The sequence below is a fragment of the Thermobia domestica genome, chromosome 10, assembly GCF_964235325.1.
Source record: "Thermobia domestica chromosome 10, izTheDome1.hap1.1, whole genome shotgun sequence".
Classification (NCBI taxonomy): Eukaryota; Metazoa; Arthropoda; class Insecta; order Zygentoma; family Lepismatidae; genus Thermobia; species Thermobia domestica.
In genome coordinates this window covers 96,561,343-96,576,058 of record NC_137463.1, presented here as the reverse complement: position 1 = coordinate 96,576,058, position 14,716 = coordinate 96,561,343, and the positions used below count along the sequence as shown (strand labels likewise).

Genomic DNA, 14,716 nt, shown 5'->3' with positions numbered 1-14,716 from the left:
CGGTTTCAGTTTCGAAAACCGCATTTGCGGTTTCGGTTTTGAAAACCGCTTTTGCGGTTTCGGTTTTGAAAACCGCATGTGCGGTTTCGGTTTTGAAAACCGCTTTTGCGGTTTCGGTTTTGAAAACCGCTTTTGCGGTTTCGGTTTTGAAAACCGCTTTTGCGGTTTCGGTTTTGAAAACCGCATGTGCGGTTTCGGTTTTGAAAACCGCTTTTGCGGTTTCGGTTTTGAAAACCGCATTTGCGGTTTCGGTTTTGAAAACCGCTTTTGCGGTTTCGGTTTTGAAAACCGCATTTGCGGTTTCGGTTTTGAAAACCGCTTTTGCGGTTTCGGTTTTGGAAACCGCATTTGCGGTTTCGGTTTTGAAAACCGCATTTGCGGTTTCGGTTTTGAAAACCGCAAATGTCACAAAAATTCAACAGCACTAATATATATATATATATATATAATATGGGAATGAAGCCTGGTTAATAGCGAATGTTATTGAACTTTCACACTCTACGTGTTAACTGTCTTCAATCAACGTATGCCAGAATGGGAATTCTCGGAACTTACGAGGGCGGGGTGAAAAGTTCTCGGCCTGACCCAGAAATGGCACTCCAATCAGCAAAATTTTATTGTGTATGCCTGGGTCCCTTTTCAGTTGTTCCTATAACAAGTGTCAACTTGTTCTCTTAAGTAATTTGTGTGCAGGTATTGTTGCAGTTAGACGTCTTGCATGTTAGTTGTGAAAATGGATAAATTTGAATATCGTGCAGTAATCAAATTTTTCGCTTTGGATGGATTAACCTCTACGGAAATTCATCCGAAGTTGATAAAGTTTACGGGGACTCTGCTCCTTCCATGTCAACCGTTAAAAAATTGGCAGCTCAATTTAAACGTGGTCGCACATCCCTCGAGGATGACCCACGTGAAGGCTGAAAACCGCAACCACACCGGAAACAATCGAAAAGGTGCATGATATCGTGTTGGAGTGAGACAGCTGAGAGTCTGGGGATATCGGAGGAAAAGATGCGAAACATCTTGCACACAGAACTAGGAATGCGAAAGCTCTGCACAAGATGGGTGCCGCATTTGCTGACTGCCGACCAAAAGCAAATGCGGAAACGATTTTCGCAGCAATCTTTGAACCGATTCAAAAGGGATCCGACTGATTTTGTGCGGAAATTTCTGACAAATGGATGAGACATGAGTTCACCACTACACGCCAGAAATGAAACAGCAGTCCAAGCAGTGGGTGGAAGCCGGTGGTGAGGCGCCGAAGAAAGCGAAGACGATCGTATCGGCCGGAAAGGTCATGGCCAGTCTGTTTTGGGATGCGAAAGGGATCCTGTTAATTGATTGCCTTTAAAAAGGGAGAACAACTACAGGCGAATATTACTCCAACCTTCTTGACCAGCTGGATGCCAAAATTCGCGAGAAGAGGCCTGGTTTGAAGAAGAAAATCATTTTTCACCTGGACAACGCACCTGTGCACAAGGGTGCGTTGGCGATTGAAAAATCTGCGGGATGTGGGTTACGATTTGCTCGGCCATCCCCCATATTCTTCTGATTTGGACCATCAGACTTCTATCTGTTCCCAAATCTTTTTTTTTCTTCTTCTTTTCTGGGAAGCGTTTCACATCGAATGAAGAAGTTGAGGGTTGTGATTGACTATTTTCACAACCTACCAGACTCTCACTTCCGGGAAGGAATACTAATGTTGGAGAAACGCTGGACCAAGTGTATTGAAGGGAGATTATGTCGAAAAATAAAATCATTTTTGAACTGAAATTCGCAGTCTTTCATTGTTAGGCCGAGAACTTTACACCCCGCCCTCATATGAACAGATACTGTAGGCTGTTACCTTACTTAGTACTTTTGTTTATAAAATTGTCATATATTATATACAAATTTAGAAAGAAAATTCTTATTTAAACAGACATCTTTCACATGATGAAAGTTTTAATAACAGACCGTGAACAATCTAATACCTGTTTGGGTCCTTTTCTTCAGCTTCTAGCAACTTTTTAGTCCAGTAACTACTTTGGGTTGCTCCTTCTCTCCTTGCTTTCTTCATGACTTTATCTATTTCCTTTTTACGTTGACTATCGACTGAAAAGAAAGTCATAAAATATGTGGTCATTTTCATTGTTTCTAATATGATTTTAAGGTAGTAATACTACTATCACGAAATACTTTTTTTCACTCAACTGGACAATAAAATGCACTAATTAATCTGAGCATTAAAACAATTATCAGAAAAAGTACATCAAACGTGAGATATACACTTATGATTTCAAAATGCTCCTCTACTTTGAATTGCATCTTATCATTTCCCAAGTAAATTTAAGAATTCAGATCTTACGTTCTTCGAAATCATTGAAAAGATAAATTTACATATTTTGCCTAATCTTTCAGTTTAACTACTCATTTTGTATCTTTTGTATTTATAATAATTATATATATATATACGAGGGCTGTCTAAAAAGTATCCGACCTTTGGCCAGAAAAATAGTTGCGAATACCTGACAGATTTGGGACCCTAATCCCCTTCAAAGTAGGCCCCTTGTGCTTCCACACACTTAGCCCACCGATCCTTCCACTGCTGGAAACACCGCTGGAAGTCTTCTTTTGGAATGTTGTTCAGCTCCGTCGTCGTGTTCCGCATTATGTCTTCTCTACTCTCAAAACGGGATCCCTTCAGAGGCGTCTTCAATTTTGGAAACAACCAGAAGTCACAAGGAGTCAGGTCTGGAGAGTAGGGAGGTTGGCGAACGGTTGTAATTCCATGTTTGGCTAAGAACGTGTGGATCAATTGGGATGAATGTGCTGGGGCGTTGTCATGATGGACGTGCCAGTTCTTCGCTGTCCACATGTCTGGTCTTTTGCGCCGGACTGCGTCACGGAGTCGCTTGAGAATATCTTGATAGTACTCCTTTGTCACTGTTTGTCCTTCCGGTGCGTACTCGTGATGCACAATTCCACGGGCATCGAAGAAAACAGTCAGCAACACCTTGATTTTGCTTCGCACCTGCCGCGCTTTCTTCGGCCTTGGAGAATCGGGATGCTTCCATTGATACGATTGTTGTTTTGTTTCTGGGTCGTACCCGTACACCCATGACTCATCTCCAGTTATCACGGAATTCATATACCCAGGATCAGTGTTGGTAGTGTCCAGAAGGTCCTGTGCAACGTCAAAACGGGTGTCTTTTTGTTCCTGAGACAACAACTTGGGTACAAATTTAGCAGCCACTCGTTTCATGTTCAAATCGTCACGCAAAATTGCATGTGCAGAATCTTTACTCACTCCAACATCTTCTGCAATCTTCCGCACTGTCAAACGGCGATCTGCCATAACCAAATTTCGCACCCGCTCAACAACAGCTACATTCCGAGCAGTTTGGGGCCTGCCGCTACGCTGCTCACTCTCGACTGATGTGCGGCCATCTTTGAATCGGTTGAACCATTGTTTAATTTGTGTTACACCCATCGAATCTTCTCCAAACACCTGCTGAATCTTACGAATTGTTTGGCTTTGAGAATCACCCAGCCTTTGACAGAATTTGATGCAGTATCTTTGCTCAATTCGTTCAGTCATCTTGCGAGAAAAACTAAATCCGACGAACACTACCAACAGCACCTCACTTCGCGACCACCAGCTCACGACTGGCACACGCGAACGCGGTGAAAAAATTCAAGCATGCGCATTAAGGTTCCTACTTCCACCGTGCACGGTGGCACCGCCTGAGAATCACTACTTTGCGTGGAAAAAATTAAGGTCGGATACTTTTTAGACAGGCCTCGTATATATACATAAAGTTGTTTGAACTGCTTTTGAATTGTTTGAGTTACAAGATCAGAGGATGATGATACACATGGTTCGGGAAAAGAATCACTGAAAAAAGTAACAATAGTCCTGATCATCTTGATGTGTTCAAGGTAGGACAAAAACTTTCATTAGAATGATGATCAAATTCGAACCTGAATTTTACTGTCTGCTTTTTGAACTCGTTTCGTACATCATCATATGATATCAACCTACGAATGACTACAATATGGCAAATCATCCTTATTTTTATCACTTACTATGACTGAAAATTGTTTCTTTATAACATAAGTTTTTCCTTCGTGTTCATTATTGTTCTGACTTCAGCAGGCAAAATTTTTGTTATTTATTGGTGTAAGCAATCCAAAGAAATTTGGTCCACAATATATGAGAATATTCCTTGTATGTGCATCTTGTATGATGTAAAGCATATCAAACTTCTCAACAGTATGGACAGTCCTAATACTTTATGAGTAGAACATAACACTTCAACTGAATTTACAGTAATTCTGATGTTTCAGTATAAACGTGGTTTTATTATTTGAACCAAGTAATTAATAATAAAACTTACAGCGTAAATAATAGATTCATGCGGTAAAGAGTACTACTTTTCATTTAGTTCTATTATTATTGGAATAAATTTCCGATCAACTAACAAACAAGAAAGATATGAGTCAAAATACATGTACAAGTAATATTTATACTTAACTGCAAGTAAAATTACCTTTGGCCCTTGCAGATTTAGCAGCACCATACACATCCATACGCAGACGTGAAGAGGCGCTTGTACCATTCCGTCTTCTTGAATTTTCCCATGAGTGTGACATATCCTTCAATCCCACAACCGAACTGGAAAACCTTATAATAATATATTCATTATGTACTTACAAGCCCTAATTATGTAAATATATGTTTTCAATTCAAGTAATTTATCCTACATAACGAAATCGAATAAAACAATCACCACTATATTTAACTTAAATTATGATAACTTCCAAACTTCTATCAACCAAATATCCTACATATTCATTGAAGACTTAAGTCCCTCCATTAATAACAAAAGAATGATATCTGCAAGCAACAGTACTTCTTGAAAAAACAGTCTATATTTGTTAACTAGAAACCTACATCTACTGACACTCTTCTATACACAATTAAAGCCTTAAATCTATAAAACCAATCAATTTCCGTATATTTCTGATTCCCAACTTTCCAAAATAAAATGTTCGATTAATAACTACATCCCTATTTACTAACGTATTCCAGTGCGATGCAACTATTTTTCCTCTATGTAATGATCGACTGCAACTACCACATAATATATTCATTAATCTATCAACATTAAAAAGGTTAAATGTTACATATACATACAAGTAGAAAAAAAAAAAGAAATCTAGCTTTTTGATATACTTCTGTAGACGAATGCAAACAGTATGAGAGGTACAGTTCAAGCAAATTAATTGGCTGCCGAATTCAGAACTTAAATACACATTCACATGTTCTCCAAAACTAGCTGGTCTAAATATTACCCGGAATTCGCTCTGTAACACCTGAAATCAATAACTGTGATTTCATTTATGATTTTTACCAGAACTCAATAGAAAAATAAATTAAAACAATGCAATACATCTTTTTGTAAATTATACGTATATGCTGAATATTTCTCCCAACTACAAACATTAAAACAATACTTCGAATTTATAGGTGTACAGGAAAAGCTATCATATTTTGATTTAATGCTAAAAATTTAAAAACAACTCACAGAAAAATTTTAAAATATGGTTGCTTAACTTTTTTTTTCTTTCTTTTAAGAGTACACATGTTAACACACTAATTTATATAAAAGAGAAGTGGTTCAAAAAGAAATACAGAGGACTAAATGAATTAGCAAACAGTAGGGTTTGTGATACACCTAGTTAGAAAATAACCCTTGACGCACCACACAGATAACAATATTTGCACTCTTTAGAAGACTGTATTATCACAACTGTTTGCATAAGAGTTAGTACGAGGGCTATTTTTAAACTAAGGTTTGATTGTCAATAGAAACAAAATTAGTGTAAAGACAGTACCATACATTTTTGGTTATTTCCTCTGTCTACATTAAGCTAATTTTCTACATAGTTGTCTTGTTTGTTTAAACATTTATCATACCATTCGACAAGTTTTTGGAAGCCCACGTCGTAGAAATCACCAACCTGTGACCAAAGTCAATTTTCAAGCAATGTTTTCACTTGTTCATCGGTGTCAAACAGTTGACCGTCGAGAAACTGTTTCAGATAGGGGAGCAGATTATAATCGCTTGAAAAAGCTTCGATGTGCTATACAGAATAAGCGCCATGGTCTATTGTCATCTGCTGTTCTGTTGCAACATGATAATGCACGTCCTTATTCTGCTGCTCAAATTCAAGAACTAATCTTTTGGATGGAAAATCGTGGACCACCTACTATACAGTCCGGACCTTGTGCCGTGCAATTATCATCTATTCCCCTACTTGAAGTAGTTTCTCGCCGGTCAGCGGTTTGACACCGATGAACAAGTGAAAGCAACGGTTGAAGATTGGCTTTGGTCACAGAGGGATAATTTCTATGATGTGGGCATACAAACTTGTCGAACACTATAAGGGTTTAAACAAACGAGGTAAGTACGTAGGAAAATAGCTTAGTGTGTACAGAGGAAATCACCAAACATGTATGGCATTACCTTTACTGGTTTTGTTTCTACCGACAATCGAATCTTACTTCAAAAATAACCCTCACACTTTAGTTCCTAAAAAAAAATTTAAAAATAAATTAAATTTAAAAAATTTTAAAAACTGCTCTATTACAGTTTATAGAGAAGAAAAGACGTAGATAGTCAGTTTTTTTAAAACATATATGACAGTATCCTTTCTTCTGATACTGAAGAAAAGAAAGAAAATGATCTATAGTTCTCTCACTTCTAACAATATAATCACGACTTGACTCTACGTGATCTCCCTGGAGGTGAAATGATAAATTGGAAAGTATGTAGCCACATCTCTCCTTCGTTGGCAAAATGCTGGAGTTAACTTATCTTCCTATTGCTACTTATATCGGTTAATACGTAGACATTGAACAGCAGTTTTAAACTTGAAACCAAATACCTAAATTTAATTTTGTCTCCTAAGCATCGATACGTGCGCTGGGCCGAATATATTGTATTGGTAATCACAAAAGTAACTAGAAAAAAATGACATTAAACTTGATGTCAAATTGCATCCGTCACTCGCTAGAAGTAAATATATATATATATATATATATATATATATATATATATATATATATATATATATATATATATATATATATATATAAAAACTTTAAAATCTTAAAAGAATACAATATTTCTTTTAAATCGAATCTAAAACAAGTTGGTTAAGATTTTGAATTTATTTCACAATATCTAACACAATACTGAGTGCTTTTTGCATTCTTTCGCATGTTATATATTGCAATTATATGCAACTGTACATTGATACAATTACAAATTTATTTCCACGATTACTATAAAATACAATACTTGCGAGTTTTAGGATCGATCAGCACAGGACTATCTTGATTGGATTTTTACACTTTAAGTACCAAGGCATAAAATTAGATATTTTACTCCGGGTCCATCAGCGTTCATTGGCCTATTGAATACCAGATGAAGTGTGCATAACATAAGTACGTGACCCTAATAATAGATCAAGAGTGCATAAAATATGCACATGGCACTTAGTGTTAAACCAATCAGCAATACCTAGTTTGCCTAAAGTGTTCAGTTACACAATACAACTTATCGTGTTGTTTGAGCTACCCATTCATAACCCGATTCGTGCCTGTAAATTATGCATCATGTCATCTAATTTCTCGGGTTGCCTAATTCAAACTTTAAACAGGAAAAACAATAATACTTTAAACAAAGTAGTACAAAACCCATGTTTTTTTTTTCTTTCTTGGTATAAATGAACATTTACACCGCGCTGTAGGTTTGGTTACTTATATTTTTCTACGAGCTCCAAATGCACTGTATTTGAAGGACCTACTGAGCTCTTTTTGCAAAATTAAACAAATGAACTACTAGTCGAGTTTGTAGTAAGCTAAACACGGTAATAAGCTACTTACAAAATAATCACTTATAAAAAGTGAAATGAAACAAACTGTTGCTTCTTTACTTAAACTGAAATCTAACATGCGGCAAATCAGTTTCCCAGAGAGAGAGAGAGAGAGAGAGAAGAGAAAAAAAAAGTGCTGAGAAAATATGTTACGAGCCCTTACATCTTTATCATCACTACTAGTTTTTAAAAATCATAATCAAAACTAACACTATATAAAATGAATCTTCAAAAACTTCTAAAATACTATTAAGATTAACCTTCACTTGGTATCCTGAAAATCAACCTCCTAACGGTTCTGCCAGCTGCGAACCAACATAAAATGTTGAAATCAGAGCCACTCTTATCTGTGCTCCGCTGGTTTAGTGGTCCCATTAACAGATCTATGGTTGAATGGATGGATTAGGATTTAGTGTTCTTTCAGTAGCGAGGCTCTATGAGGCGTAGCTGTACAGCGTAACATGGGATCCGAACTTCATGAGCTGCCGCCAGGAATCGAGTCCGGATTTCCCACGCCGAAGATGCTTAAGCTAACCATACAGCTACATGGGAGCTCACTAGCAATCTAAACATATGTGCACTTGTATTCATCGTTCCCATTCACAATATTGAGCTTCCTGCAGTAGTTACGACACCAGGTTTAATCTATTGGGAGGGACATGCAGAGCGAAAGAAACATTTTTTTTTTGAGGGGAGCAGCTTTTTTTCTAGTGAATAGGAAATAAAGTTTTATATTATTTGACCTACTTTACAATACAATATATCGGATGGAGGACAATGCCACCAGGGGTTATTCGCTTCCTCTGGCGTCTTCATTGCATTGTACTTTTCCGTGGGATGTGAGATAATGTTGAAAACAAGAAGTTGAAGATTACTTAGTTTACTTATTAATTGTTGATATCTTGCAACTTATCTTCTCATTTGATATCCAACAGGAAACAAGAACACACAAAACAAGCATCAGTCGTGAGACTGAAAAATCTATCGACCACTCATTCATCAAATTCTAAGATATCGTTTACGTTCTACATAAGAATAAAGAAACATTCAATCTAGCATACATACAGCACCTTCATTTTAATTTCACCGCAGCCGGGAGAAAAAGAGCACAACAATATTAAAGCATTCAATCTAACAGTATAAAATTCTTCCATATTTAAAATTCCTTCTGATGTTTTGACAATTACCGGACATTCAGTTTTCGCATCTCTTAAATATTCATTTAATCTGATCACATTTTTAAAAGGCAATACAAATTATTAGACCTACATGAAGTAACCTCACATACTACACTACTTCGTAATGAATCAGTGAAACAGTTATTATTCTTTTTAATTTCTGTCTCTTTCTCACTCTCCCTCGGTATTAACTGGAATGTTCAAGGAAACACTACTATTTTCTCACACTTGAATCACTTGTATGCCTATCAACACGTACTACTTTTGGGTCAGTCCATATATAATCACCGAAATTAGAAAAAAATCCCCAGTCGACCATCTGGGATTTTGATTAAATTTGACATACAGGTACCTATATCCCTTATAAGAAAGCCTGTATTTTTTTTATTTTTTATTTTCTGTCTCTACCAGTTCTTGAGAAATTGACCTAGAAGTGAGGCAGTCTGTGGTGATGTAAAAAAAGTGCTGACTTTGACATTTTATATATCCGAACATAAAATGGTCATGCCACTTTCAACATATTACTTCACTACAACGATGCATATATTTATTGCAAAAAAAAGTTTGACTCATGTAACATAATTAGTAACCGAATTCTTGCTCATTGAAAACCTAAATAATCAGTGTGTTCAGCAAGTCACGATGCGGACTGCCTCACTTCTAAGTCAATTTCTAAAGAACTGGTAGAGAGAGAGAACAAAATTTAAAAACAGGCTTTCTTACGAGGATACCTGTGTGTCAAATTTCATCAAAATCCCAGATGGTCGACTGGGGAGAGTTCGACCATTTATAATAGAATAACCCTTTTAGGAAGGGAGAGGAAGTTTATTTGTAGCAACGGATTTTAGTTTCAATTACATTATTTATTTTAGATAAGGTAAATTCACCTTTTAATTACAATTACACTTTCTATTTCTTTTACATTATGATTTTTTTTCCCAAAAAAAAAAAAAAAAATGAAAATATATTTTAAGTAAATGTTGCGAACTTGACCTTCTAATTCAATGTCGAAATAAAAAGCTATTTAAAAGGATATCACGTTTTACTCGCATACCTTAAATATATTTTTTAAATATTTAACAAAACCGAAAGCTAATCATAATGCGAAAGAAACAAAATCAATATCTGCATGAAGGTAAAACTGCACAAAGTTAAACACAAAGAAATAAAACAAATTCTAATCCAAATACACTTTACGTTTTGTGTTCATTTATGTTCAATTACCGTAAAAAGGACTTAACTAAAGGTCAATCCACAATACTAATCTGAATGTGTTCCTGTGATGATAATCATTTATATATTTATATTAATTTCTCATCCATATTTCTGGCGAGATACTCAATCACCTTTCTTCACGATGACTTTGGAGCTTAAATTGTGAAGATGTTTGGCTATTCACATACCAGTATATAGCCCATCAGTGGCGATAAATAAATTGTAAAAAGCTATATATTCCAGCATTTTAACAAGCAACAAACACACTCCTGAGAGTTTCATGTACTATATTTCTACTTCCTATAAATGACTTAAGTGTGCGTAGAAACTATACAATAATACTTTCTAAGATGGGTATAATTAAATCTATAAATTGAAAGTATTATTTTATATTGGCGCAAACAGTGCACGCTTAAGCCATTTACAAATCAGAAACAGGAGCATGAACACGCTCAACCTGTGTTTGATTATTGTTAAAATATTGGAATATATAGATTCTTACAATTGACCTATCGCCACTGCAGTGCTACACATTAGTAAATAAATCTTCACAATTTAAACTCAAAAACCATCTTAAAGAAAGGAGATCGAGTATCTCGTCAGAAAGACAGATGAGAAATTAAATTTTATATCTATCTATCTATCTATCTATCTATATATATATATATATATATATATATATATATATATATATATGGGTGATTCCAAGAAAAAGGGAAATTTTCTGTCACGGGCATTTCTTCAAACTACTACTAGAAAGAATCACCTCATTTTAATTTTGTTTGGTAGTAACCGTCACAAAGTAGGTATGCCATGTATAACAGTTTGCAAATATAACACGGAACATACGTAAAAAATTAATTATTACCCAGATTTCTCAACACCGTGGGCTGTCACAAACTACAGTTGACTGATTTTAATCAATAAATTACAACTGAAGTCGCAAATCAAACATCATTTAATGGTAATTAAATGGAAGAGAACACTTCAATGTTTCGGTTTTATGGAAAGTAAACCTTTATAACGATTATTTTCGAAAGCTTGACTATGCTTCGTTTCTGTCACCTCTATTTCGTCTCAGCTCCATGGCATGAGAAAAAATTGTTATTGCTCTCAACAGATAGCATGGTCGTCCACATTGGCAACACCCACAAGAAGAGAAGGCAGACATGTTTGATTGAAGAACAGAAAAAGTTGTGTGCATGTGTTAAAAGCTATAGGAAAAATATTTTTGTGTGTGGAAAGCAGGTGCGTATATTAATTGATACTCAACACCATGGTATTTATTACTGAATGTATTTGTATGGTATATACCTTCTTTCCCTTGAGAAACTTACGCCTTAACGTAGAAAATTCATACACAATTACTCACATGTACTGGTTAAAAAGTGGGCCGGTAAAGATAAATTATATTCAATTTTCTCAACTCCATGTCCATCTGAAAACTAAGGAATCCACGGAGTTGATAATCCTATAGTTTTGTTATGCACATGCTCTTCCAAATATTTGTTCTTTCAACATATTGATAGAAATAAAGCTCGTTTATGGTCTAGTGACTAGTACGCTTCTTGCCTTTCATGCGTGGTTCTGGGTTTGTTTCCCGGTGGAAGCTCAAAAATTAATGGTGTTTACTTCGCACAGTGAGGTAATTGAAAAACTCATTTGAGTAGAGATGTACTGAAACCTGATCGCGCAGACCATCACAACGGCCGTAAGAGCCGACACCCTGACCACGTGTCATTCACACTCAAAGGCCGGCTGGTGGATCCTAGCCCATTTAAGGAGTGTTTCGCGGAAGTTTAGATTTGGGGCTATCAGGTAGCCGGAGGTAAAACTTCAGTCAAGTCAAGATGGTGTCTGTTTTTAACCTATTGACGTCTCAATCTATAAGTGTTCTGCGCACCAACAAAAAGCTTTTAAAGAAGCAATAAGAAAAATATTTTTGTGCTCCTTTCTTGATTGATTGATTGTTATATTAGTTCCTAAGTGAAGTCTTGACCCAACTACGGCAGGTCTCATAGTTTTGGAGTTATGGACCTTTAAAGTTTATTATTATTATTTTTTTTTCATCTTTTCGGCAGCCTATAACTCCGAAAGGAAGCATTTGTGCACCCAGGTTGTCTATACTTTTCGTCTTATCTTGGTGTCAGAAATCAGCTTCCAAACATGTGTGTATTGTTTTGAAACACCTTGTATATATACCAAATATACAAATACACTTACCACATGTTGAAAAAGTATTGCACTTTCGACGTGTTAACTTGATCACACAGAGAAGACAGACGGTTTACATAAGCTCAGAAAACAAATGAAGTAGACAATAGTAGACAATTATAATCTTAATCACTTATAAAACAAAACTTATCACCCAGATGTATCACGTTTCTCAACTCCACAGCAATTTTCAACTCCGTGTTAACTAATCTCAACTCCGTGACCTATGGTCTCAACTCCGTGGGTGCTGAAAAGTTTATTATTTTTTATTTACTACACCAATAACGATTCAGCTCTGTCGAACACCTAATTAACATGTACTTTGTAGTAGTAAGTGCATCTGATATTTTTTTCGAAATAGGCGACCATTAACTGAACAAAAATTTTCCAAGTGAAAATTTCCCTTTTTCGTGGAATCACCCATATATATATATATATATATATATATATATATATATATATATATATATATATATATATATATATATACACTACCATCAATTTAAAATAGTAATATATTTCGTTAGTCAGTCACTTTTTACTATTACTAAAGCGCTCTCTAATATCGGTCATTTTCGGTCATTTTTATATTTCTTCGTCTCCTTCTTCCTATGTTGTGTAGATGAATTTGGATTTAAACGGCATCGGAAGTGTCACTGTTCATCTCAGCGACCCAGAAAACTAAGGATTCTACACTAATATTGGTCATTTCCGATCATTTTTATGTGTGTCCCCAAGTTGCGGGTCTGAATTTGGATTTAAACAGAATCCGAACTGTCACTGTTCACCAAGGCGACCCCAAAAACTATGGATTTGATACTGATATTGGCTATTTTCGATCATTTTTATATATCTTCTCTTTCCCTCCCTCCTCTTCCCCTATGTTGCTTGGCTGAATTTGAGCAGGATCGAAAGTGTCATTGTTCATTTCAACGACCCTGAAAGCTATGGATTCGACACTAATATTGGTCATTTTTGATCATTTTTATGTATCTCCCCTTTCTTCTTCCCCAAGTTGCAGGGCTGAATTTGGATGTAAACGGAATCGGGAGTGTCATTGTTCATTTCAGCGACCTCGAAAACTATGGATTTGACACTAATATTGGTCATTTTCGATCATTTTTATATATCTCCTCCTTCCCCAAGTTGCGAGGTTGAATTTGGATTTAAACAGCGACGAAAGTCACTGTTCTTCTCAGCGATCCCTAAAAGTATAGATTCGACACCAATATCGGTTATTTTCGAACATTTTTAAATATATCTCCTCCCCCCTCTCCTAAGTTGCACCGTCAAAGTGATATGATAAAAACCATGCCAAGTTTAAGAGTGATGAAGTCCCAGACAGTCACTTTCATTTTCTTTTTCTTTTTTTTCAGATCTCTCCTTCCTCCCCTACGTTGCACCGTCAAAGTGAAATGACGAAAACATCCTAAGCCCGAACCTTATCTATGTTGAAAGTTTGATCGAGATCGGACGGGTGGTTTAAGAATTATCAAGTTTTATTCATTTTTATATATTTCCACTCCTTTCCTCCCCTAGCCCTAACTTCTACCGTCAAAGTGAAATGATAGAAAACTACCCATGCTCGAACTTTATCTATGCTGGAAGTTTGATTGAGATTGGTCGGGCGGTTCAAGAGTTATTAACTTACGAACATAATCGCTTTCATTTTTATATATATTGATTTTCTTATATCTCCCCCTCCCTTACGTTACTCCGTCAAAGTGTAATGATAAAAAACATCTCAGGCACGAACCTCAGCTATGTTGAAAATTTGATCGAAATTGGTTGTTTGGTTCAAGAGTTCTTAAGTTTTATTTATTTTTTATATCTCCTCCTCCTCCTCTCCCACCCTAACTTACACCACCAACGTGAATAGATAAAAACATTCCCAGGCCCGAATCTCATGTATGTTGAAAATTTGGTCGAAACCGGTAGGGTAGTTCAAGAGATTAAAAATCACAAACATAGTCAATTTCAATTTTATATAGTACTAATATCAATTACCCGCTTCGTTGGATTAAATTTAAAAAAAAAATAGTAATATGTTTCATTAGTCAGTCACTTTTTACTATTACTAAAGCGATCCTTGATATTGGCCATTTTCGATTATTTTTATATATCCCCTCTCCTCCCCATGTTGCGGGCCACGGCATCAGAAGTGTCACTGTTCATCTCAGCGA

General features: G+C 35.9%; 1 protein-coding gene across 6 annotated transcripts in view; it reads right to left on the bottom strand.

Moving 5' to 3' along the window:
• Positions 1-14,716, bottom strand: part of LOC145662586 (uncharacterized) — a 60,143-nt gene that overhangs the window by 25,876 nt on the left and 19,551 nt on the right. For 3 of the 6 annotated variants that reach the window (XM_081728296.1, XM_081728297.1, XM_081728295.1), the window contains exons 3-4: positions 4,533-4,666; positions 1,974-2,094 (exon numbers count right to left, since the gene is read on the bottom strand). In XM_081728296.1, coding sequence (XP_081584422.1) covers positions 1,974-2,094; positions 4,533-4,635 — 224 coding nt within the window. In that variant the 5' untranslated portion in view covers positions 4,636-4,666. The remainder of the gene's footprint in view (positions 1-1,973; positions 2,095-4,532; positions 4,667-14,716) is intronic. The other 3 variants (XM_081728299.1, XM_081728300.1, XM_081728301.1) reach the window with 1 other exon arrangement.